This window comes from Saccostrea cucullata, unplaced genomic scaffold (assembly GCF_032062105.1).
Source record: "Saccostrea cucullata isolate Sc308-1 unplaced genomic scaffold, CSIRO_AGI_Scuc_v1 ctg9431, whole genome shotgun sequence".
NCBI classification, from domain to species: Eukaryota; Metazoa; Mollusca; class Bivalvia; order Ostreida; family Ostreidae; genus Saccostrea; species Saccostrea cuccullata.
The window spans coordinates 1-25,939 of NW_026925360.1; the positions used below are offsets into that span (position 1 = coordinate 1).

The following is a 25,939-nucleotide window of genomic DNA, read 5'->3' on the forward strand; positions in this document are numbered from 1 at the left end:
ATTTTCAGTAAGATATTGCCATTGGAATTCCTCGTTGAACCTACATGATGTGCTTTGTTGACCTAACGTTAGACGAAGGGAAAGTACTATATGTTATTATTATAGACATTCAATGCTAACATTTCGGAATATTGCAGCAATGGATCATGTACACAAAGAAATCAATTTGATTTTGTTAGATTTTACATTTTAGAGTTGAAGATTTAGCAGTCATCAATGATGAATATATGCCAATGAGAATTAACCCAAGTGGTGAAGTAATACGAACTCCAGCAGGCGTATACAAAGTGTCCTGTGAAAGTGTCGTCACATATTATCCGTTCGACGAACAGACCTGCCATATTAAAATAACAACTTCCGGCTACACTCAGGGTGAAATTGATCTTCGCTTCGATGAGAACGCAGTAGATCTCTCTGATTACATTCCAAACGGAGAATGGGAAGTGGCTTCTGCTGGTGGATTGTCATCAGGGGAACAGTCTAAATCAAGGAACGGGTTAAAATACGCAAGTTTATCTTTTGAACTAAAGTTGAAAAGACGATATTTGTTCCACACAATTAACACCATATTTCCAGTCTTTCTTATGGGCATGCTCATTCCTTTCGTGTTTAAGTTGAGTATTATGGAGGAGAAAATTGGGTATTCTTTGACGGTACTCTTGTCCTATGCTGTGTATCTAACATTAATTGCGGACCATATCCCTAGCACCTCTGTGACTGTGTGCTACCTATGTAAGCTTGAGTCTTCATTTTATCAGATGCTTAAAGACAATATACATCAAATGTTTTTAATCATAAATTTTCATTAAATTCAATGAAAATTTAAATAAGAAATGTAGATTACATAAAACGATCGTCTAACTCGGAAATGAACCTGTTTTCTCAAAGAGATCTTTTCCAATAATTTTTCCTCAGCAAATGAAACCTGATTTCTTAATAATTAACTTTTTTCTGATGACAAGACTCTTTATTTCTTTTACAGCCGTATACCTAGCAGTCATTCTGACAACATCAACGCTGTCCATCCTTATAGTTATAGTGGAAATTCAAGTCGCAACGACCAAAGGAAGCTTGTCGTCATGTACAAAAGCTTTTGCAAACTTTCTTGCTAATGTGTGTTGCTTTAAACGTAAATGGTGTCGTAATAAGACTGATCGTGCCCCAGAAGTCAGAGCTGACGAGTTTTACATAAACCGTCATGGAATTCTATCTTCCAAAGAGTTTGTGTCAGAAAACACAGAAAATGCATCAGATATCAATGATAGTGAAGGAATATCACGGGAAGAATTTTCAACCCTTCTTGATAGTTTTTTCTTTGTTATTTTCTTTCTTTTTATTATCATAGCGTCCCTTACACTTTTTGTTGCATTGATAATTGAGTATCAAAGCTATTAGACATACACTAGACAAAATTGTTAACGCACCAACCTAAGAAAATTTATATTTGACTTGTTTATGATGTATTTGGTGTAAAATTATGTAACTTTGATAAAATAATATAAATAATAACAATGTTTACTGAAGCGTAACCAATGAAAATGAAAATTGTGTCTTTTTCAATTTTAGAATAATAAATTTCTCTTTTTTAGCTCACCTGAGCTGAAAACTCAAGTGAGCTTTTCTGATCACATTTTGTCCGGCGTCCGTCTGTCTGTCCGTCTGTCTGTAAACTTTTCACTTTTTCGACTTCTTCTCAAGAACCGCTGGACCAATTTCAACCAAACTTGCCACAAAGTATCCTTGGGTAAAGGGGATTCAAGTTTATTCAAATGAAGGGCCACGCCCTCATTCAAGGGGAGATAATTGGGAACTAATGAAAATTTGGTGGCATATTTTAAAAATCTTCTTCTCAAGAACCACTGTGCCAGGAAAGATGAAACTTATGGGGAAACATCCTCAGGTAGTGTAGATTCACATTTGTTCAAACCATGACCCCCGGGGGTAGGGCGGGGCCAAATGGCCTACCAAAGTTTTACATAGAAATATATAGGAAAATTCTTTAAAAATCTTCTTGTCAAGAATGACAAAGCCATAATTCATCATATTTATATGGAAGCATGCTCAGATAGTGTAGATTCAAGTTTGTTCAAATCATGACCCCCAGGGGTAGGGCGGGGCCAAAATGGCCGACCATAGTTTTACATAGAAATATATAGGAAAATTCTTTAAAAATCTTCTTCTCAAGAATGACAAAGCCATAATTCATCATATTTATATGGAAGTATGCTCAGGTAGTGTAAATTCAAGTTTGTTCAAATCATGACCCCCAGGGGTAGGGCGGGGCCAAAATGGCCGACCAAAGTTTTACATAGAAATATATAGGAAAATTCTTTAAAAATCTTCTTGTCAAGAATGACAAAGCCATAATTCATCATATTTATATGGAAGCATGCTCAAGTAGTGTAGATTCAAGTTTGTTCAAATCATGACCCCCGGGGGTAGGGCAGGGCCAAAATGGCCGACCAAAGTTTTTAAAGATATATATAGGAAAATTCTTTAAAAATCATTTTCTAAAAAATAGCAAATCCATGACTGGTCATGGGACTACTTTTGGATTTAAACTTTACAATAAAAAGCCATTTTCTACTTTTTCCTACCCTTAGTGCTCAGGTGAGCGATGTGGCCCATGGGCCTCTTGTTAAAGTTGTATTTGTGTTCTTCTCATTTGTATTAATAAAAAACTCAAGTTACTCCGTAAGCGGCGTTTGATGCTACAAGAGCACGCTAAGCAGACAGCATGGCGTCTGCAGAGTTTCCCATTTCAGAAATCTGTAAAAAAAAAAAAAAAAAAAAAAAAAAATTTGAATTCCTGTCAAATAAATTCAAAATAAAAAAAAAATGTTTACTATTGATAGTCATGGCATTTAGTTAGCAGTATAAGATAAGTTCAAAATTGTTCCTAAAGACTTGGTCAGGACACAGTTTATGGACACTAAGGCACTAGATGATTACATGTTTATGGACACTAACTTTTGGGCAACCTCATAAACCACCTTTAGTTATCAAGAATGTCTTCTCTGGGCAAAAACGGTGCACAATGCACATATGGAAATCAGTTTTCAGATAATAAGGTCATTAAACGGTCTTTTTATGATACCAAGACATTTGTTAATCCCATTGTTTTGGAATAGTTTATTATATACACTAGTACCAATCCGGGACATGTGCGTTAGCAATTTTGTTTAGTGTTTATGCGTTTCAGTAATGCATGTACATGTATATATGTAAATGACTTACTAGTAAATGTATATAAAGGAACCTAGAGAACCAAATTTTATCTCGAAGTTTCTTAAAGCCGTTTGTTTTCTTTGATGATAGGTTGAATTTTTTTTGTTTTGAAAAAAAAAATTTCATGTAAGGATTTTTTTCTTAAATTTTATTCATTTTGACAAAATCGCAACGATTTCAAATATGTTTGCTCCACACGGTGCACAAGTTGCATATTGTTTTTACTCTGTTTCTTATTATTATTATTATTATTATTATGGAAAAAATCAGGGGAAACCTTTTTAGGGTTCAGATGTAATAAGGTCATTAAAGCGCGCACGTGCAACACGTGAAATTTTTATTGCTGTATCTTTTACATTTTTCGATGCAATGCTTTGATATTTAGAATATATAGACATATTATAAATTGTAAGATGACATTGTCAACATGCCATTTTGTGTGCACGTGCTTGCAAGAGCGCGCACGAGCAACACGTGAAATGTTGATATGTAATTTGTAATGAAATGTGGTATAGGATTATATACATAGACAATATGACAGTCAAAATACAAGATCTCACGCGCATGCACGTGCGCTTGCTCTGATTGGCTGAAACTAAAGCAAATTTTGTTTGATGAAATCCTTTGAAATTTTTATGCATTAGGATATCCTACAACATAATATAAAACAATTTTCATGAAAATACGTGCATACGTGTGCTGCAATCTGATTGGCTGAAACTTTAAATAGCTATAACTCCCTTGGTTTTCAACCAAACAGGATGGAATTTGGAACATAGATATAATGGACTTCTACAAGAAGGTATGGGTGTACGTGCGCTGCAATCTGATTGGCTGAAACTTTAAATAGCTATAACTCCCTTAGTTTTCAACCAAACAGGATGAGATATGGAACACAGATAGATATAATGGACTTCTACAAGAAGGTATGATCACCATGCACATCCATACACGTGCGTGAAAGCCTGATTGGCTGAAACTTTAATTTCTCCCTTGGTTTTCAACCAAATGGAGTGGGATATAGAACATGAATTTTTTGTCACCATGCTTTTGAAAAAAAAATCAAAAATAACATACATTTTTTTAAATACTTTTGGATTTTTTTATTAAGTATATTAAAGTATATCATTTTGAAGATGATATGGTCATTCGCACATGCATTTTCAAATAAAATTTGAATGAACTTGGTACCCTTTGCTCATAAAGTTTGTCACTTACTTGGTTTGTATCTGTAACGGTCCCCGTTACAATTAGCACTAGTTTTATGTATGTCTTCATTCTTTACGTTGATATTTGCCATCAATATTAAATTTTAATTCCATAGCCCTTATTGTATTTTTATACAGGACCTGTGCTCATGAACTTTGTGAGTACTAAATTTTCACTGCTGTCGATATTGTTAATATCGACTCTGTATAGCCACTTAATGTAGGTTGAATAAAGACCTGTCATGTGTGATGTCAATATCTATTAATTGAAGCAGTCCATCCATTTGCGGAGTTTGATATTTAATATATAATTGATATGTCAATAAACTTCATACATTTAACGTCTTTACTTCTTCATATTTTCCCATTGAACAAACATATATCAATTATATCAATAAGCAGAATTATTGTTAAGATAGTATATTTTAAAAATCTTTCAATTCAAAATAAATCTTATTGCTATTGTGTAGTTCTTATAAAAGACTAAACAGATTAGAACGGTCATAGCTTAACTACTCGGAGTACTGAGTTGTGTATACGTTACATACAGTAAGTGTAGTATTGTTCTCGAAATATACTAAGTAATTTAAATGTATCATTGGTTAAATCAAAGCTCGTGTGTATTTTAAAACTAGGTTTTGTGGTCTTTTGTGCGCAGTTTTTAGTCGAATTTTATATAAGTTGCAAACTGCTATTAGGCATCTGGAGAATAGATTAATTAATGACCATAATAATAATAAATAACACCGTCATATAGTTCACTGCACTATTTGAAGTTACACCTGGCTAGAAGCATCATGCACTCCAGATATTTTACACTTGTTTTAGTTTTGATGATGTCTTTAAGAGGTATGTTTTGAATGATAATTTCGAGAATATGTGTATCAGGTATTATTATTAGATTATTCTGCGTTTGTACAGCTTTTTTCCATTTTTATTCTTATAAATATTTAATAAGTCTCCTATATTTTACTAATTAATTACATTACGCCAGAAAGATTAAATTGAAAAGCTTTATGTGATACAGCATGTTTAAGTTTTTTTTAACAGATACCGCACTTTAATTTTCATTTAATTTTATGTTAAAGTGCATGCGTACATACACAACTATTATTTAGCATAAGATGCTAACCCTTGTTGTTTGGTTCGGGCATCATTTGGTAAGATTATGAACTTCTTCTTTTAACAAAAATCCATAAATATTATTATATAATGGTTAAATTTTAATTCATTAATATTACTGTACAACATTATTTCGACAGCTTATGGAAATCAGTGCGGTGCAGTAACTGAATGCACGCCCTGTACCGCCAAACCAGACCATTGGCATACACTGGAGTGTAAACAAGGCACGTGTGTCTGCACGACCTCACAAAGTGAGTAGAGATTTATTTTCAAACAGAAACTGTACATTTTAGAAAATTTTAGATATTATTATTAAAAATGAAAGTGAAATTTAAGAGCACACAGCTGATCGTGTGACTTTTTTCCAGTATGTAGCAGTGACGAGGATTGTCGGAATCAGTGCCCAGAATTTCCATACAAAACTTACAAATGTCTTGGGAGCAGCTGTGCTTGTTTTAACCCTGCGTATTATCCCTAAGATAAACAAATTATATAAATATGATTATTAAAGATGTATTTGTGTCTAAAATAAATAGACAATAATTAGTGTTTTTTTTCATGTACATGTGATATACAGAGAAAACGAGCAGCTACTTATAGTTTTTGCTTCAAGCCAATTTATAGACAATTGTCATGCTTGTCTAAGCAGAGGATGACGAGATTAAACCACATTTAGAGATCAATAAACGTCTATGTTTCGTCAGCAAAATAAGCACATTTACATTAAATTTCATTTTGCACAAAAAGCAAATTTTTGAGGATGGAAAACTTTTTATTTAGTGACACTTTGTTCCGACTACAGATATCAGCTGGATACAAGTTATCTTATTTCAATAGACCAAATTCCATTTTCGGAATACACTTCATATTATTTTTCCTAAACATTTTGGTATGTTTGTGATTAAATATCAGACCGATTCTTTATGAAATCGTATTTACTTAATTTGAATTTTAAGAAAGTGCATGAGATTTGAAGCTATCTTTTATAAAGAAATGAAAATTGTAAACACAACGACAATGCATCAGTTTCCATACCCCTATAAAACGATTGATTGAGATCCTCTTTGACAAAAAAATACATCATTCTTCTCAGATCAGTTGTTCTGTTTGGGATTAAGATGATAGATAATTGTTCTCACTGGTTAACCAACCTCTTAAATATTTTCATGAAGCAGATTCCATTTACAAGGAACAAAAAGATCCAAGTGAAAAGAAGAAAACTTTTGCTGTTTCTGTATCTTACTTTTTGTTATATCGTCTACGTTTATTCAATAAGAAACAAAACAATGTATTTGCACCAACGCGTCGAATCGATACATCCCAGATCAAAACAAAATCCTCAGAGTCAGTACTTACCCTTTAAAGCTTAAATTTTCTAAATACTAAATCATTCACCAGCTTGTCAAAAAACAGAATAATATACGGGATGATTATATCTCTCTTAATCCAATCTGAAATTCAGTTTTTACTGAAAGTAACTGAAGGTTCAAGAAAAGCCATTCAGTAACCTTTCTTTGCCTTTCAATGACCTATAAGTTAACTAAAGACGAGCTTTATCTGTACATTCAGATATACCCAAAATCATCCGCTAGGACATTGTATTTAGCAATAAACCTTCATCATCTATTTTTGGAAAACAATTAATCCTCAAAAATTATATATAACAAATATCGAGGCAAAATGTCTGCAGAAGCCCTCTGTTGATACCTCACCTGGGATGCCATTAGCTCCCAGGATCGTATTATTTTTTCAATATATTTTCAATACGGGGCATACGGAGTTTATATACTCACCATTCATATTCAGATTAAACATGATAATCTAAGTTTTAACTTTAAACCTCATATACATACTTGAATCCTCATAAATATGACAGGCAACACTTAAGACTCTATTTGCTTCTATAAAAGCAAAATGAAAAAAAAGAAAAGAAAAAACGGACAGACACGTTGTTTTTCTGTGGAATGTTAATATAAAACATCACTAAATCTGAGTCACTTAATGGCACATGAACAAATAAGGACATGTAAGGTAGTTATACACTTACGGAAGTTTTGTTTCCTTGATATATCGGCAAGCAAAATAATGTTTATTTGTTATTGTTAAAATGTTAACTCCATGTCATATTTTTTTAAGTTATCAGTGTCATCAGAGGTCGTCGTTGACAACAGGTTTGCTTACTTGATCCTATAAATTGTGTTTCAGGTAATTCTTGTTTTATTTCTGTTTATGTGTTTTATATGTATATGTGTATATGCATTAACAATGCACGACCGAACATTTTTAACAAACTATGAATTTCATAATAAGACAAAATTCTAAGTATTCTTTGTTCTTAAATCATAAATCTTTAAACTCAAGCAATAAATTTTTTTACACGTTTATCAGAAAAACAGATGAAAGAAAACGGATCTAGTCGCAAATCACTTATTCTAAAAAGACCAATTTTTAGAGGACGTCGATCTTTCAATTAGCACTCTACATTCAAACAAACATTGTGTAATCAATTTTAGTGGATGTTAGAGTGGGTGATTGGAAAGGTACGACAAAGAGGACCTCGACTCTTTGTCAGAATTAATTAAAAGAATCAGGGAGATGTTTGATTCTCACACTCACCGGCTATGTAAAAACGTTATGTATGAATAATATGGAGATGACGAAGAGTATCCTAGCTCAAAGGTCCGTTAAACAATACAATATAGGTGCAAAGAATACTCGGACCTCCTTAACACCAGAGGAGGAATGAAATTGCACTGCCGACAGGTCACATTCTGTATTTCTTAAACGATAAAGAGGTGATTAAGAAATTCTATAACATGGTATCTCTCTTTTATTCGTCGACTTGATGTTTCCCAGTAAAACTTTAAAAAAAATAATGAAATAGAGTCTGACACATTAGCTTCATATTTGGATATTTGACTAGAAAAAAACTAATAACAAAACTCTATGATAAACAGTCGAAAAAAACATCGACTATTCCTTCGTCAACTTCCCTTATTTATGTGGTGATATACCCGTAACACCTACGTTATAGTTATATCTCTCTGTTGATTCAATACGTAAGAACATGCTCTATAAAAAAAATCCACATATTTAAACATTGCAAATTATTGACAAATAAGTTAATTTGCTGAACCAAAATTATCTAAAGTATCCGTCAAATTCATTGTTTTGTTTTGTGCAAAAAAAAAAAAAAATAAAATAAAATTCTTATCAACCGCTGACTGACGTTTTCCATACAAACTGTCAGGGCATTAGTTGATTACTTGCTGAATTGTATACGTATTTTGATCTTCGTAACAGGTTTCCCAACAATGTTTTTGAATTCCCATGGGTACAGATTGCGGCTCGTTATTAAACAGACCTATTTTTTTGTATTCATATGAAGCAAAATTTGTGCAAAATCTTATTTGTGAAAAGAATGAAACACTTGAGGTGGCCTCCAACTCAACATTTAGATATATCGACGACGTATTGTTAATTAACAATAGAAATTTCCATTCTTATGTCAATATGATATATCCTGGTGAGCTCGAGATAAAAGATGCCACAAAGTCTGACACATCTGTTTCATATCTAGATGGATATATTTTCTTGAAAAAGATGTTAATGGTAATCTAACAACCTAGCACTATGATAAACAAACTGTTTAATTTTTCTATCGTCAACATCCCTTATTTATGCAGCAATATACTTTCATACGAAGTTTATATATCTTAGTTGATTCGATACGCAAGATCATGCTCTATGAAAGAACGAGGTAAATTATTGACAAACAAGTTGATGAAACAAGAATTTCAGCTGTCTCATTTTATTTTCTCATTTTGGAAGTTGTATGGTCAGTACAATGACCTTGTCAGCAAATACAATTTATTACTAAGTCAATGACATTTTTCATAGTAATTGTTAGTCAATTATGATATTTATACACTAATTGACGACTTATTTTTCCCGTTATCCCCGATTGTAGGCGAGGAGCACATGGCGGGTGTGACGGGTCGGCAGGATATGCTCACACCTATGTGACACCTGATCCAACCTGCGATGTTTTGGAGGTTCGTGTTTGCTCTGCTTCTATTTTGCATTGTTTTAGGGAACATGAATACTGTTCGTTATCTCAATATGCTTCATTGTAGAAGTCCAATGATTAGCCTTAGAAAAATATACATGTCTAATACTAATAGCCACTTCCCCAGTATATGACATGATTATAGATTCTACGTAAAGGTTAAATTTATGAATACAATATTGGTTACAGATGAAGTTTTTCTTTTCAGTCGCTTGAATAACATATAAGCAAACCCATCGATTTGTGGTTAGCAAAAGATATATATGGTGGTCGTTATGCAGTCTGATACCAAACCTGTCATCGGTTTTTCATTTGCTGAAAAAAAAAATGAATTATTGAAAGCCTAATCTTTTCAAAAACTTCCTGATGGATGATATAGTATAACGGTCCATATATAGCAGTTTGTTTTCATTTACAGTTTAAATATTAATGAGCGATATCATGAATTGGAGAAGTAGGAAAGATGATATTTTTCAGAATTAAGGTGGAGTTTTGAAACGGATGATTTTATCTGTTATAAACTGATACATGTAAAGAGGAAAATCATTTATTTCAAGATAGAATAGTGCATATTTAATGAAATTGATTTTTTTTTCCAGAAAATTGTTGACATTTCATCTCAATAGTACTAGGAGGAATATCAATCGATTCTTTTCATTTATGCAGGCAGCTAAAATTCACTTTTTAGGAGGTCTTTTCATTGGATGAACAACCGTGGAAGCAAGTGATATTACAGGTGTGCATGATTTAAATCATGTTACATGTACATTTATGCAGTGTTTTCTTATATCGGCGGAGAATAGCGAGATATTTTTTTGAAAACTAATTATTAAGGATTGACTTAACTGATGTAATCCTGATTTTTTTCCCTTACAACTAAAGAAGGGACGATCAAGTTTTTAATTTGGAAAAAAGACCAAGAAATGCTTTAATTTGTCTTTTTCTTGACGTGTGCCAAATGCATCATCGATTTCTCGAAATCACTTGCTTTTAAATATCGGATATAGTTATATGTGACAAAGGTTTTTGAAATACTTGCACATGAAATAATACAGGATGACTACTGTATTATTGAATATTAGTGGTTCCATATTTCAAACAACCTTCGAAACTCTTGAAAAAATTCCAAGTACAAAACTTAGTTTTCTCAAGCAAGATTTTTCCGTCAAATCTTCCCCAGCTTCTTTCTATTTCGACAGAAACCCAGATGTTTTCAATTACATTTTGGATCTCTACAGAACAGGAGAACTTCATTTTCCTTCCAACATTTGCGGAGCTACTATAAGAAACGAACTGGAATTTTGGGAAATTGACAAATGCTATTTAAGTGAATGTTGTTTAAAGGCCTTCTACAAACATGAAAGTGACATGAGTATTTTGAAGGAAATCAAAAATCTTGAAAAATATAAAGTACTAGATGTCCCTATAGAGGAATGTCGCAAGGGGTGTTGGCGAAACTGCATCTGGAAAACTGTACAATATCCTGCCTCATCTCGACGAGCTAGCGTACGTGTACAATAATTTTTATTTAAAATTATATAGGAACTTTTTTGCAAAAAATTCAGAAATAGCCGAATTTTTCTTTAAATTGTTAGTCTTTCACCATTGAGAGAAAAAAAATATTATTAATCGTTACATATGTTGTTGATCTTATTTTGAAATATATTAACACATCTACCTTTCTAATCAGGAATCATGATCATTATCATATTTTCTTATAGCTGTTCAACATCTTCTACCTATTAGTGGTTGTCCTCTCCACATCGCTCTTGTTCTTAAACACCCTCCCAGATCTGCGGAGGCCCAAATCGGACCACTTCAATGAAACTTCAGCGGTGGAAAAAGAGCACATTTATACCAAAACAACAGCTGCGCCGCCAGTTTTCTACGTAGATCTATTCTGTGGCATATTCTTTACGCTTGAATATATCACGCGTATTGTTGTAACGCCGATAAAATGGAGGAAGTTTTTTTGCACGTCACTTAATATTGTTGATGGAGTTGCTATTTTATCATTTTGGGTTTTATGTTCTTTAATAATTCATCAACCAGACTTCATTGACGACAAAGCATTCTCCTATGTAATCATGATCCTATATTCCGCGCGTCTTCTTCAATTATGCCGTTTCTATAGATTCCTCAATAGATTCAAAAGTTTTGACGTTATAAACCTGGCTGTTCGGGCTAGTATTTGTCAATTTGGAATTCTGATAGCTGTATTTATTCTTTCAAATTTATTTTTCGGTTACTTGATTTATTATGTTGAGTTCGAAGACAAAAACTCGTTCAATAATGCTTTCATTGGGGTTTGGTGGGCTGTTGTTACCATGACGACGGTAGGATATGGTGACGTAGTGCCCACATGCTATCTTGGACGTGTCGTAGGTATGGTATGCGCATTGACAGGGATTCTTATTCTTGCTATGCCAGTAGCCATTGTGACTTCAAATTTTACTATTTATTACAACAAACTAAAGGAATATACAAATCATAAACACAAAAAGGAAAGAAAAAATGAAACTAGGTTTAATCTTAAAAAAGCAAAAGAAAATGGCTCTGTTTCCCCAGTGTCCGTCTTAACTGTAGAAACAATAGTATCACACACCCATCATCAAAACGGATCTAAATCCTGAGAACACAAAATTGCTATATTGTTTTGATTGAAACTTTAAATTAATTTATTTTAGAATTGCTCCAATTCATATGATACTAGTATATGCCTATAAAAGACAATCAAAATTTCTGTTAAAGTTTATTTTCTCAACAAAAAAAAAATAATAATAAATAAGTGCTACAATTAATGTGTTTTCTTACGAAAATGGTTGAAGTTTATTGATGAATTAAGTTCTTCAGGTATTGTTTGAAATATAAAAGTGAAAAATTCAGTTAAGCACTTAATTTCTCTCTTCAATATGTATAAGTTCATTTAAAACTGCACTGACATATCGATATGCAACAATTATGTACTGCTTTAGCATATTAAATTGTTCCTCCTCAATCAACAAATGTTTAATCTTTAAGCTTATATATTTAAATATTGTTAAACGTTCATGTCAAGAAAATTTTTTTTTCATATGGAGGCGCGACCACTTGCCGGTGGAGAACTGCAAATTCTGTCCTACATATATACATATGTACTTTGCACTTAGGGCCATTGAGCAGGGAGAGATATTTTTGTGTCAGCACCAACTGCGACACAGGACATCGATTTATATTTCTCATCTAAAGGAACCGTCCCCACGCCCCACAGTAGGATTTGAACCCGAGACTAACTCCTTACTTTGCGACTCTGGAGCAAACGCTCTAACCACTGCACCATGCGGGCGACTCAAACGAATAAATACTGTTAAGTTAAACGCAGCATTTCTTTTCTTTTCTTTTTGTGTGCCAGTTGATATCTAAGAATGCCAATTCAATAGAGTGAGTTATAGACTATATATAATTATACTGGAAGGAGGAGCAATTTATCTTGGTTATTTATCACTAACAATGAGAAAGCTTTGTCATTAATAATGTATATTCATCGATTTTAAGAAAGAAGCGTTGATCTTTGTTTGATTTTCGATTTTCCATTTTGTAAAGAAGTAAAAATTCATAGATTTGTTGTGCAATCCTCTCTGTTTGTGTTATTCTCCGTCTGTTTTTTTTTGTAATACACAAGCGCAATATTACTATTATTTACAGTCAAAAACATTTATAAAAAATGTATTTTTTAAAAGCATTGTCATAGTTCAGAAGAACAAGAAGAAAAATTAAGTACAAATGAATGTCAATTTTTTTGTTTACAAATATGACATCTTCAATAAAAATATTTTTCAAAATATATATTTGCAATTCTCTTACCAGTAGTGCTCGCTGCAGAAATGTTTTTCTCTGATTAAAAAATTAGTACCGACAAAGCAATGGGTTATATTTCTCTTATTATACATTGTACGAAGTCGTATGTATTCCCAAGCTTAAAGAATGACTTCTTTCAATTTCATAAATGTCACACTACTATTCCTGATCCTTTGTAAACATGTTACATGTACATGTATTTTAGCACAGCAAGAATATATTGACTTTCGACTGTGCAAATAAATAATGGACATTCCAAGGCCATTTTGGACTGTATTTAACCGATGAATGGTAAATATCGTATCAGATATACAAGTCAAATATGCTAAAATAATTTTATGATTCTTTTTGTTAAGAAGAGAAATGCTTACATGTATGTACCAGAAGTAAAGTCCAAAACAACTAACAAAAAGCAAGGCCATGAATCGAAGTATTAATAATGCACAGATCTGAAGCCCTCAGATTTGTCTGTCCAATGTTTTTGTCAGATTGATTACTTTAATATTATGAGTTTTTCAACATTTTTAGCAATATAAAATCACTTGTAGTGCAAGCAGTTATATATAAATGGTCAAAAATGAACAAAAATAAGCACAGCAAAGATTAAGATATGAAAGTAAATTATGTTAAATAATGCTCGTTTATTAGTGGATGTTAATAACTAAATAACACAAGAAAACAAATTAAAGGCAATTAAAATATAATGATAATCTATTTATATCCTTTCACTACATTGATCCCACGTATGTTGCATCGATATGTATTCTGATAACAGTTGAATCAAATCAATCACGTCAAGTACTATATCATTTGTAAATCTGTCTTTCTAATTTATATAAAACATGTTATCACTCAATTTTTCAATCTTAAAATGTTCATCCCATTACTTCAAGCACGAAAGTCAAAGACTTTTATCAATATTTCTCAGTAGATGATCCCCTTTGTTCATTTCCGTCCCTTGACAGAAGTCGGTTTCAAGACGTATATATTTGTATTATATTTTTCACACCTTTTACATGAGAAAAAAATGACATATTTATGTTTTCTTTGCATGCTTCAGAAACGAAGCTTTTGTCCAACAATAAGGAAGAGGAATAAACAATATAGAAACATGGAATAAATGCAACTGAAATGATTTGTGAAAACAAACATTTATCAAATTGATGTAAGTTAAATGTTCTAGATATTGTTCTAAAACCAAACCAATATAATACAAAAAGATACTACATGTATGTACTATAAACTATTTTTTAAAAAATTATTTGCTTGGACGTCAAAATCTGTTTAAACTTCTTATTAATTTTCAAGACGAATAAAGATTATAATGACACCGAGAACACTGTTACAGTACAGTTTTTAATCTTAAATATTCTCTCTCTCTCTCTCTCTCTCTCTCTCTCTCTCTCTCTCTCTCTCTCTCTCTCTCTCTCTCTCTCTCTCTCTCTCTCTCTCTCTCTCTCTCTCTCTCTCTCTCTCTCTCTCTCTCTCTCTCTCTCTCTCTCTCTCTCTCTCTCTCTCTCTCTCTCTCTCTCTCTCTCTCTGACAAACAATGCTTGAGTTTCTAAATGAAAATAATTATGTGGTTTGTGGAGTCCATGTCTTCCAACAATCTTATGAAATTACCATGAGTACCAATTGCGCCCCGTTATTAGCACACCCATTTTTGTATCTATATGAAACAGAAGTGAAAAGAATTTAAATTTTGATGTAGCCTTTAGTTCGACATTTAGATATATCGACGACGTATTTTCAATTAACAATCAATTATGGTTGTTTCCTTTGTCATGTCGATACGATATATGAGTGTAAGCTTGAGATAAAAGATATCAAAGAGTATGACACATCTGTTTTATAATTGGATAGTTTGTTTGAAAAGACGTTAAAGGTAATCTATCATCAAAGTTCTATGATGTGATGAGGTTTTAACGTTCAATTGACAAGTTCACTTACTTATGCAGTAATATACCTTTATCACTTGCATACGGAGTTTATATCTCTTAACTGATTTCTGAAGAACGTGTGCTGCGTATGTAAATTTTCTAAAACGAGGTAAATTATCAGCAGGCTCATTTAAAGTCATCATTTTGTCATCAAATTTAATTTATCATTGAGTCAAAAGCTGTCTATACTGCCGTTTTTAATTCTAGTTCAATATTAACACACTGCATTGACGACGAACTTTTCCTTTATTTTCCATTCATGACAAGAAGCACACAGCGTATGCGACTGGTTCGCATGCTCACTCTTCCATGGAGGAGTTGAATGTTTGCACTTTTTGAGCTTGAATATGTTATCTCCATAGCTCTCTCTTTCCTCTCTATCTCTGTATTTTTTTTGAAAATCTGCGGCATTAATTCCCGTACTATCAAACACAGAAAGACATTTTATTGCTCATATTTACATCTATGTGAAAAAAGTTTATTTTTTCTTTATGTATAAACGCATTTGTAATGGTATATGCATACAAAGCATACAAAGAAATTGTAAAGCAATGACAACAAAATAGATTTGGGTCCTTACTGCACTCTATCTTCAGAATCTTATCTAGAAATGTGTATGACAGTGTACATGTATTAGGTAGAGGGAGCGGACAAAGAAAAACAATGGCGTTGTTGGACATCATGAAACGGTACACGAGAGCACCGAGTGATCATATTATGTCATTTTCATTTAATAATTATTTGAAAAATTATCATCGTAATAAACTTAAATTATCGACTCAATCTAAGAACCTCTCGTAAATACTTCTAGAACAGGACTTCAATTACAAATTGATACTGGGTTTCCTATAATATTGATGAGTGCTATCACACTGATTGAAAAAACGATACCTTAGGGTAACTGTCAATATTACTATCATTGATATCTTGAGAGACGAAGAATTATTAGATTGACACAGTTCTTTTTCATTAATTGAGCTTCTGCATATACTTTGCATGAAACATATGGAAATAACGACTAGTATACAAGTAGTAGTCAAAAGTTCATAAAACAATACAAAATAGTAGCAGAGCAAACAAGGACCTCCAAAACATCAGAGATGGGATCAGGTGCCATGGTGCATATTTCTATTAAAGTGTGATTTGTTTTGATAATGATGTAGCCACAATCTGCAATCCGGATTTGAAAAACTTCAATCAATTTCAAGATAAGACATCTTAATGTATAATCATTTTTAACTGAAAGGTCTAAGTAAGACACACCTGAAGCATGTAAAAAGATACTCAATACCTGATTTGGCAATCCAGATTAATCTTTGCGAAATGCAGATCAGTTGCAACATACTACTCATTATTACAGGAAAAAAGTACCAGGTAGGAAATTTTGTCAATTACAAAACTTGATTATACACGATAATACAATGGACTACTATTTAATGAAAGGTAACTATGCCAATATTTAAACAGGATGATTTTGATAGCATAGCAATCACCAGTTCTCTTTTTCTGCAGTATTATCTCTCTTTTCCCTCCCCCTCTCTTCCTCAACTGAGTAAATACATAAGAAAATTTTGAGTAAGAAAAAAAAATCCCGGAAAAATCACTTTTTTATGCAATATTTTTGGATATAAATACTCGTGCGCAGCATAAAACAATAAAACCTTTTATACATTAATGCTGAATTCAAAATCTTCTACTCTATATTTTTTTTTAGCTATATAGCGTGTAGGGGGTGTGCAATACACACTTTTTAATGGGCATGCATATAAAATTTTCCTGTTGTGAAAAGGCTAGACCTTAACTACTGTAGATCACTTAATTTTTGCGACACATTTATTTTCGCGAGATAGCCATTGACTCCTTATTAGCGAGACAAAATTTTCACGAATTGCGGTCACTGCTCTATATAATCTTAAGGAATTCTATTATACGCGAGAATGAAATTTTCGCGAGCGTCTTATTTCTCGCGTAATTACGCGAAAATAAAGTTCTCGCGAATAAAAAGTGATTTACAGTATCCAAGCACTTATCTATGCAAAATTCTTAATTTCTTTGTTTAATGTATACCTTAAAGGTATTTCAACCATTACAATTTCAATTATTCGAAGTAAAAGCTGGATTTATTTTCTTTAAATAAAGTTAGAATTTTCTAATAATAATGTCAAAAAAATATAGATTTGGCTTATTTTTAAGATTGAAAACAACAAAACAGAGTTTTATTTTACAAATGAGAAATTATGCCTATTTTAAAATTGATAATAATATATAAGCTATAAACTAGTTCAAATACAAGGGGAAAAAAGGCCTTATTTATTTACTTCGTATTTTATAGATATGTTAATTTGAGTTGTGATGATTATTTAGACATGTAAGAACTACAATAGGGAAAATACTAGAGAGAAGATACCTTTGAGGTGGTTATTGTTCCTTATTATAGCAGCATTTTTAAAGATTGAATAATTTACCGGTATTAAATAAAGAAAACATACATTTTAATGAACATATTGATAAAACGAACAGTATTCAATATCAAAAGTCCATAAAACAATACAAAATAGGAGCAGAACAAACATGGACCACAAACATCTTAGATCAGGCGCCATACAGGAGTGAGCATCCCCTGCCGACCGGTCACTTCCGTCGTATGCTCCCTGTCATGATTGAGAAATGACGGAAAAAAGATTCTTTTCTTTAATAATAAACTTAAAACACAGATTAAAAGCATTTCTTTCAGAAGATGTGAAATTAATTTATAAATATTAACAGTTTTTGCAAAAGTTATGGTTTTACGGGAGAGTTGAACTGCCTAAAGATCACTGGAACTACTTTTCAGGGAAACTTTATTACTGCATATATGGATATAGGGTATAAATAATGTATATTATTGATACGCTGAAAGCCTACTGATACAGTATAGTAAAATTCATGCTTTAATTCACGCGAGACGAGATAGATTCTCTCATTCATTTAAATGAACAATGACTGAGAGGTGAATGAATTGCTCTAACCTGCGGTTACCTCTTTAGGCCTTTCAATTGGTATTCAAAGGACTGATGGTAGAGAATAGGAAAGATCAAATTGTAACATTTTTGACTAAAGTGGTGATATTTCTTACATTAGAGTTAGCCTTCTTTGTCTTCATACACTGCATTTTCTTTTTCTAGTAACAGAACTTCATTAAAGGATTTCATTTGAAATATTTGTGCAGTTATCATTTTCAAATAACTGTGGAAAATACATCCTAGTTCAATTCCATCAAAGGATATATTTTTCTAACCTTAAATATCCATCCTGCATTAAATACTCTGAAATTTATTCAAAGAAGTTTAGAGTACAAAATGATTTACCTGGAGAAATTTTCAAAAATACATGTATTATTACCCGAAGAGTTACCAATTAATTAAGAATGCATTGAGGTTTACGGGAACAAGAAATTTTTTAAACAAAAAAATTTAAATATTATGAATATTAAAAATGCTATGGTGGAAAGATGTATATAATTATTAAGAATAGGATAACGATTAAAACAAATTATATTTTTTTAATTTTAAAATGAATTTAATTTATTAAAAGCAATGGGGGATAAATCTTAATTATAGGACGGGTCTAGGTAAGAAAAAAAATCCACTATTTCATAATTGAGATTATAATATGAAGATTATATCTCCATATACTGAGTATTCGGACAATATACGAGGGTTGTCCCAAAAAGTCTTAGACAGAGAATACAATTTAGTTTCTCTTTGCAAAATTAAATTTCTTTTCTTGTCATAGCAATTAGTAACATTTAATTATTTTCATAGTCATACTTTTCAAATTTCATGATGATATCACATTTAATAAGAAAATTATAAAAAAATAAAGAAAGCATGTAAGTGTACATCGGCACACGAAAGCAAGCGTAATTTACGTCTCATATAACGTAATGGTCTCTTTTTCTGCTTCTCAAGTGTCTGTTAACATTAAATAAAATACAGACTTTAATCTCTCACAGAACGCAAACAAACCAGTCAAATTTGACCGTTGAATATTAGTTCCAAGGTCAGGTCAAGGTCATTGCTTTTTCCATGGACATTAAGAATAAAAAAATAACTGTTTCCAATCATGTGATCCCTACTTGTAATTCGAAAGATTTGATGTTTTTCTTTTTGCATAAAAAGATACATGTACTGCCATATAGGGCCTATAAGATTATATTACCAAATTGACATGGATAATTTAGATAAAATGGATATTTGCTAATCCGAATTTCCTCAACTTTTCTTTTTTTAGGATTTATTATTTATTTTTATACGCTTCCTATATTTAACTTTTTCAATTATTTTACATATAGTAAAGTTGTCATATTAAGGTACAAATTGACACAAAAACTAAAAGTTCTGATCGTTTATTAAGAGATAAATAACACTTTTTACGGGTTTTTGGTTCAAATCTGTACTTAGATTTGAAGCATTTTAAGGCCAACATAGTTTGAGTATGTATGAAAAATCTTGTTTGTTTGATATATTTTGAAACTTTAGTCCCTCATCATTGAATTAACTTACATTTTGAAAATGTCGTCTAGTCTTTGATTGCGTAAAAATTATAACTTAATTCAATGTTTTATAATAATTTTGAGAAGCAGAAAAGAAGATATTTTTTTCATATGCCGCCATTCCGCCAAAAATATAGTCCCTGCTAGTTTTCAAACGCAGTTTACTATTTCTATTTAAAGTTGTATAATTGTGATAAGGAAAGAAAAATATGGTCTTGTAAATATCTTATATCTAAATATATAAATATATCAACAAATGTACTTTGAATATCCCATCTAGTCAGAAACCAGCGAAGTATCCTACTTTAAGGAATGTCAAACAATTCATATAATTCATTAGCATAGAAACGCCTCTTTATGATTAGGTGACGTTCTAACAGTAATTCAGTTCATCGTGCTGGTGTAGTTAGAAGAGAAATGTTAGTGAATCCGGGAAAGCTCATAGTAATCATTTTGATCCTTTTTACAGTCAAGAGTGAGTAAAAACTTTTATCAAAAAATGCCTACAACCAATTTGGCCACTTTTTACTTTAAAGCTGAAAAACATAGTTTTGTTTATGTAATCAATGATAAAGATTATTGCAAGACTCACCCATAACTTGTCAACTAAATATCTGGAAAAATTATTTGTACACTAGTGTCTTTCGAAAACGAACCAAGGAACCATCTGTTAATATCATTATTCTTTAAACAAAACAACATTTTTATGGTATAATCTTGAAAAATTGAACGATTATATGAAAAAAAAACTGCATGAATTTAATGAGGATTTTCTTAATTCTTTGGTTAAATTTTAATTTGCTTGTTTTGTTTAATTATAGCAAATGGAGAGAAATGTGATAAAGCCTCTGACTGCAGCCCCTGTCCTTTGCATCAATGGAAACTGACATGTTTAAAGGGATCCTGTTACTGCATGACGGATTACAGTAAGAATATTTGTTGGCTAAGTATATCACTCAAAAATACTCAAATACCATAACATTATATTCAAGTCAAATTAAATTGTAATAACCCCTATATTTTTATCTCTTATTGTCATACAGATTACTTTTAATTTGTCAAAGTAGTATAATTTTTTTTATAATTCATTTTTAATAACTAAGGATATTGATTAAAAATTGTAGCGATCTTTATGTGAACGGATCAAAGGATCTGATTTAAATCAGATTTATTGGAAATGTAAATATATAGGAGTAACGATTTGTACAAAGTTGTACAGAAGAAGTACCTTTTTCCGCGTGGTATTAATTTATGCAATGTACTCGGTAACAGTTTTTCTGCGCAAATTTGTCCAAGCGTACTTAATAAAAATGTAAGGCATATAGTGACATTCTAGGAAATCTGCGTAATTTTCTACACGCGGATTCAACAGAAACTAGGGCTAATTGTAACGGGAACCGTTACAGATGTTCCCCAAACGCTCCCCAACTCCCTTTTGGTGCCATACTCCCTTTAAGCTTCATTAAAAACGACAAACTCTATGCATTTTACACTTTAACAACGTTTCCCTGAAGTATACCGAGTATATTCAAATTTTAGCATTTCCACGCGTGCATATGTAAATGCATGTGCGTAATGACCATATTCTCTTGTCTACAATATTATAAAATAATAAAGCATTTAATCCAAAAGTATTAAAAAATACGCTTCAAGTGTATTTTTGATTTTATCCATCTCATGTGCATGATGACCTTACCTTTTTGTAGGAATCCACTATGTCTATCTATGTTCTAAATCCCATCCTGTTTGGTTGAAAATTAAAGGAGTTATACCCATTTAAAGTTTAAGCCAATCAGATTGCAGCGCACGTGCATGCGCGTGTTTTTATGATACCTGCTATATAGTATATTGTAGTATATCCTAATGCATGACTATGTTTAAAATTTCAAAGCATTTCGTCAAAAAACAAAAGAGATATTGAAATCTTTGTTTCAGCCAATCAGAGGGAAGCGCACGTGCATGCACGTGAGTTCATGCTAATTTGACCATGTCATATTATCTAGACTATTAATATATCCTTATAGAATGAGTTTCAAAGCATTTCAATAAAAAATGTAAAAGTTATGGCTATAATAAGTATATCAGTCATTTCACTCATTTCACGCGCACGCACGTGCATGCGTATGCACGCAAAATGACCTTCGTTGTGCACATCTACACTTGACACCTATTAACCCTAAAAAGGTTTTAACTTAGTTGGGTGAACAGTTTCTGAGAACACTCGCGGACAAAAAAGTACCGGAGAACAAAGAAGAAAAAAAAGAAGAATAATAATAATAATAATAACTAGGGCTAATTGTAACGGGGAAACAATGATTTACCACAAAACGCTCCCTTAAAACTCCCTTTTGGTGAACATATTTCCTTAAACTCTATCAAATAAGACATACTTTGTGCAATTTAGACTTAAACAATGTTTTGAGCTATGAAATATATTTAAATTTTAGCATTAGCAAAAAATGCGAGCTCATGTGAATGCATGTGGGTAATGATCATATTTTCATCTTTTCTACACTATGTATATATATTCAAATAGACTTAATATCAATGCCCAGAAGTATTATAATATATATTTATTGAGATAAGCATATTTTTAAATTACTCATTTCATCGTTGAAAGCATGTGCTAATGATGACCATACCTTCTTGTATCCATTAAAGTCTATATATTTTAAACCATGTTGAAAACCAAGAAAGTTTTTAACCATTTAAAGTTTAAGCCAATCAGATCCTTCAGGGCACGTGCATGTGATTTAATGACAATTGTTATATATCATATTGTAGGACATCCTATTGTATGCTTATGTTTTAAATTTCGTAGCATTTCGTCAAAGAACGGAAAAGATATTGAGATTTTTGTTTCAGCCAATCAGAGTGAAAAAAGTGCACGCACGTGCATGACGACCATACCATCTTGTTAAAGTCTATAATGACTGTCAATGTTCTAAATTATCCTGTTTGGTTGAAAAACAAGGGAGTAATAGCCATTTAAAGTTTAAGCCAATGAAAGATTGCAGCGCACGTGCATGCGCATGTTTTCACGACAACTGTTATATATCATAAAGTCCTAATGCATCAAATGTTAAAATTTCAAAGCATTTCGTCAAAAATTAAAAAATATAGTTGTAGATATTGCGATTTTTGTTTCAGCCAATCACAGCAAAGCACAAGTGCACGCATGTGCATGCATGTGCATGACGACTTCACCGCCTTGTAGGAGTCCATTATGTCTGTCTAAGTTTTAAATCCCATACTGTTTGGTTGAAAAACAAAGGAGTTATAGCCACTTAAAGTTTAAGCCAATCAGATTGCAGTGCACGTGCATGCGCGTGCTTACATGACAATTGTTATATATCATATTGTAGTACATCCTAAAGTATGCCTATGTTTTAAATTTCATAGCATTTCGTCAAAAAACAGAAGAGATATTGAGCTTTTTGTTTCAGCCAATCAGAGCGAAGCGCACGTGCATGCGCGTGAGTTCGTGCTAATTTGACAGGGTCACATTATCTACAGTATTAATATATCTTTATATAATGAGTTTCAAATCATTTCATCAAAAAATGTAAATGTAATAGCTATATTAAGTATATCAGTCAATTCACTCATTTCACGCGCACGCACGTGCATGCGTATGCGCGCAAAATAACCTTCGTGTTGCACACCTACACTACACACCTATTAACCCTAAAAAGGTTTTAAAAAAATTGGGTGAACAGTTTCTGAAGAACACTCGCGGACAAAAAAGTACCGGAGAACAAAGAAGAAAAAAAAGAATAATAATAATAATAATAATAATAATAAGAAACCGAGTAAAACAATATGTTCCCTGAAACTCCGTTTGACCCTAATAATAATAAGAAACCGAGTAAAAACAATATGTTCCCAAACTCCGTTTGGGGAACATAATTAAGATTCCGCGGAATTATGACTCCGGGGAAAAAAGTACGTCCACAGTATTTCGGTGTGTTTATACATCAGGGAGTGACAATGTTTACAGTGTTGTATTTCAGTGTGTACATGTACTGGAGTAACGATTAATACAATGTTGTATATTTCAGTGTGTATATACGAGAGTAACAAGAGCTGTCGATACCAATGCTTTGTCTATCCCTACACCACGTACCATTGTATGGGGCTTTACTGTGGCTGTAGTGATCCTTACAAGTGAAGACCTTTATTTGGTTAAAGAAAAAAATGATTTGTGTGTTTATTGTTTTTTTTTCCCTCGAAAATTTATCATTTCAAATGCTGACCAATATTGGTCAGAACACTGGGCTCAATATATTTTATCAAATCCAGAGCATGGGCATAGTCCAATATTTTATAATTAAAGGACAAAGGGTATCTGCAGTCGCTGTAAAAAGTTAATAAAATTTTACTCAAAATCATTTTGACATTTATCTAAATACATGATGTAACGATTGCAAACGGTATGGTCATTTAGTCAGGCAGAATTACTTCATTATTACCAATAACAGGACATCTAGTGATGTTTCTGTAATTTACTTATATGATATTTAGCCTTTTCCCAGAAAACCCATTGCATAACGATGTCAAGGTAATGAAATCATGGAAATATGCTTCTCAAATTATGTCTGAACAAAATTAATAGGTCACATTGGAAATGTCAGAGAATTTTATGTCAAATTGCAATCCAGCATAAGCATGCATGTAAATACTGCATTATGAAATCATAAGGAAACAAACTCCCCAATGAATGTTATGATTTATTAGTGATAATCAGAAGGATGAACCCAATGGAATTCTTCATTTTAATTAACACTTCTACAACACATAAAAACTTTTTAGGTTGATACTATATACTCGTAGCAAGCAAAATATGAAGATAAGAAACTGTTACCAAGTCCCAATGTCCAGTGAAAGTGAAACAAAACAAATCAAAAGCGAAACAAACACAGACATGTCAGAGGTGGGATCAGGTGTCATTGAGGGTTAAGTATGCCTCGTCGACCGGTAACACAAACCGAGTGTTCGCTTTCCAAATGTAAATAAATAAGTCTTATGACACTTCAGTGTGTAAATAATAGCCTAAAGGTATGAAAAAATTCAGTCAGCATGCCATGAACGATTGCATGAAAGATTGTATCCGCTGATGAAAACTTTGTTTCAACCATAGAAGTGGCTAAAGATTAATTGAATAAAGGCATGGTGATTATATTAAATGTTTCAATATCTTGTTTTTCGGACTCAGAGCATGCTCTTATCGAATCAACTGTGAACATAAAATCCATAAAATTGTGTTAAGAATACACATATGTTGCTTTATTAAAAAGAAAGTAAGTTGACGATATTAAAGTCAAAGCCATCACGATTATCATAATAATTAGGTTGTCAGGCTCCCATTAGCGTCAATTCCCACGATGTTTCTAGTTAGGAGCAGAGCAAACAAGGACCTCCAAAACATCAGAGGTGGGATCACCTGGTGCTATGGAGGAGTGACCAACCCCTGCCGACCGACATCCGCCATATGCTCTTTGTCATGATTAGGAATTAACGGAAAAATCTGTCGTAAATTTGATGTGTAAAAAATGGACTTAGGCCTACAATATATTCAATATGAAAAATGTTAGTCAGCATTTGACTCAATGACAAACTGTATTTGCTAGCAAGGACAATGCTTTGACCATAGAACTTACAAAATGATGATTTCAAAGGAGACTGTTGATAGTTTTGTTTGTTTTATCAACTTGCTGATTGTCAATAATAAAACTTGTTCTAGTTATTGTTCATACGTAGTGTCTTTGCTTGTGTATCGAATCAACTAAGAGGTAGAGACTCCGTTCACAGGCAATGAATGTATATTGCTGGTTGGTTAAGTAAGGGAAGTTTACGATTTTAAAGTTAAAGTCATCACGTTTATCATGAAGCTAAGTGGTTAATTAATGTCTTTTTCTAGTAAAAAATGCAAATGTGAAACAGATATGTCAGACTCTGTGGTATATCTTATGTCAAGCTCAACGGTATATATCCTGTC

At 32.2% G+C, this 25,939-nt stretch overlaps 3 protein-coding genes and 1 long non-coding RNA gene across 4 annotated transcripts; all 4 read left to right on the forward strand.

The window, feature by feature from the left end:
* Window positions 1–193: 193 nt before the first annotated feature.
* Window positions 194–2,988, forward strand: LOC134268676 (neuronal acetylcholine receptor subunit alpha-2-like; the record flags this gene model as incomplete). The annotated part of the gene is made up of 3 exons (XM_062750921.1): window positions 194–732; window positions 983–1,264; window positions 2,906–2,988. Coding segments are annotated over 3 exons (904 nt in total), but the record flags the coding sequence as incomplete, so codon positions are not given.
* Window positions 2,989–5,213: 2,225 nt separating this feature from the next.
* Window positions 5,214–6,094, forward strand: LOC134268677 (serine protease inhibitor Cvsi-2-like). The gene is made up of 3 exons (XM_062750922.1): window positions 5,214–5,285; window positions 5,699–5,812; window positions 5,930–6,094. Exons 1-3 carry the CDS (start codon window positions 5,234–5,236, stop codon window positions 6,037–6,039), a joined length of 276 nt encoding a protein of 91 aa, XP_062606906.1. The 5' UTR covers window positions 5,214–5,233; the 3' UTR covers window positions 6,040–6,094.
* Window positions 6,095–10,686: 4,592 nt separating this feature from the next.
* LOC134268678 (potassium voltage-gated channel protein Shaw-like) lies at window positions 10,687–12,420 on the forward strand. The gene is made up of 2 exons (XM_062750923.1): window positions 10,687–11,136; window positions 11,352–12,420. The coding sequence occupies exons 1-2, from the start codon at window positions 10,687–10,689 to the stop codon at window positions 12,261–12,263; spliced, it is 1,362 nt and encodes a 453-aa protein (XP_062606907.1). The 3' UTR covers window positions 12,264–12,420.
* Window positions 12,421–20,325: 7,905 nt separating this feature from the next.
* On the forward strand, window positions 20,326–24,018 carry LOC134268680 (uncharacterized). Its single transcript, XR_009992420.1, has 3 exons — window positions 20,326–20,416; window positions 20,763–20,867; window positions 24,003–24,018. It is a non-coding gene; the product is annotated as an uncharacterized LOC134268680 (long non-coding RNA).
* The last annotated feature ends 1,921 nt before the right edge of the window (window positions 24,019–25,939 follow it).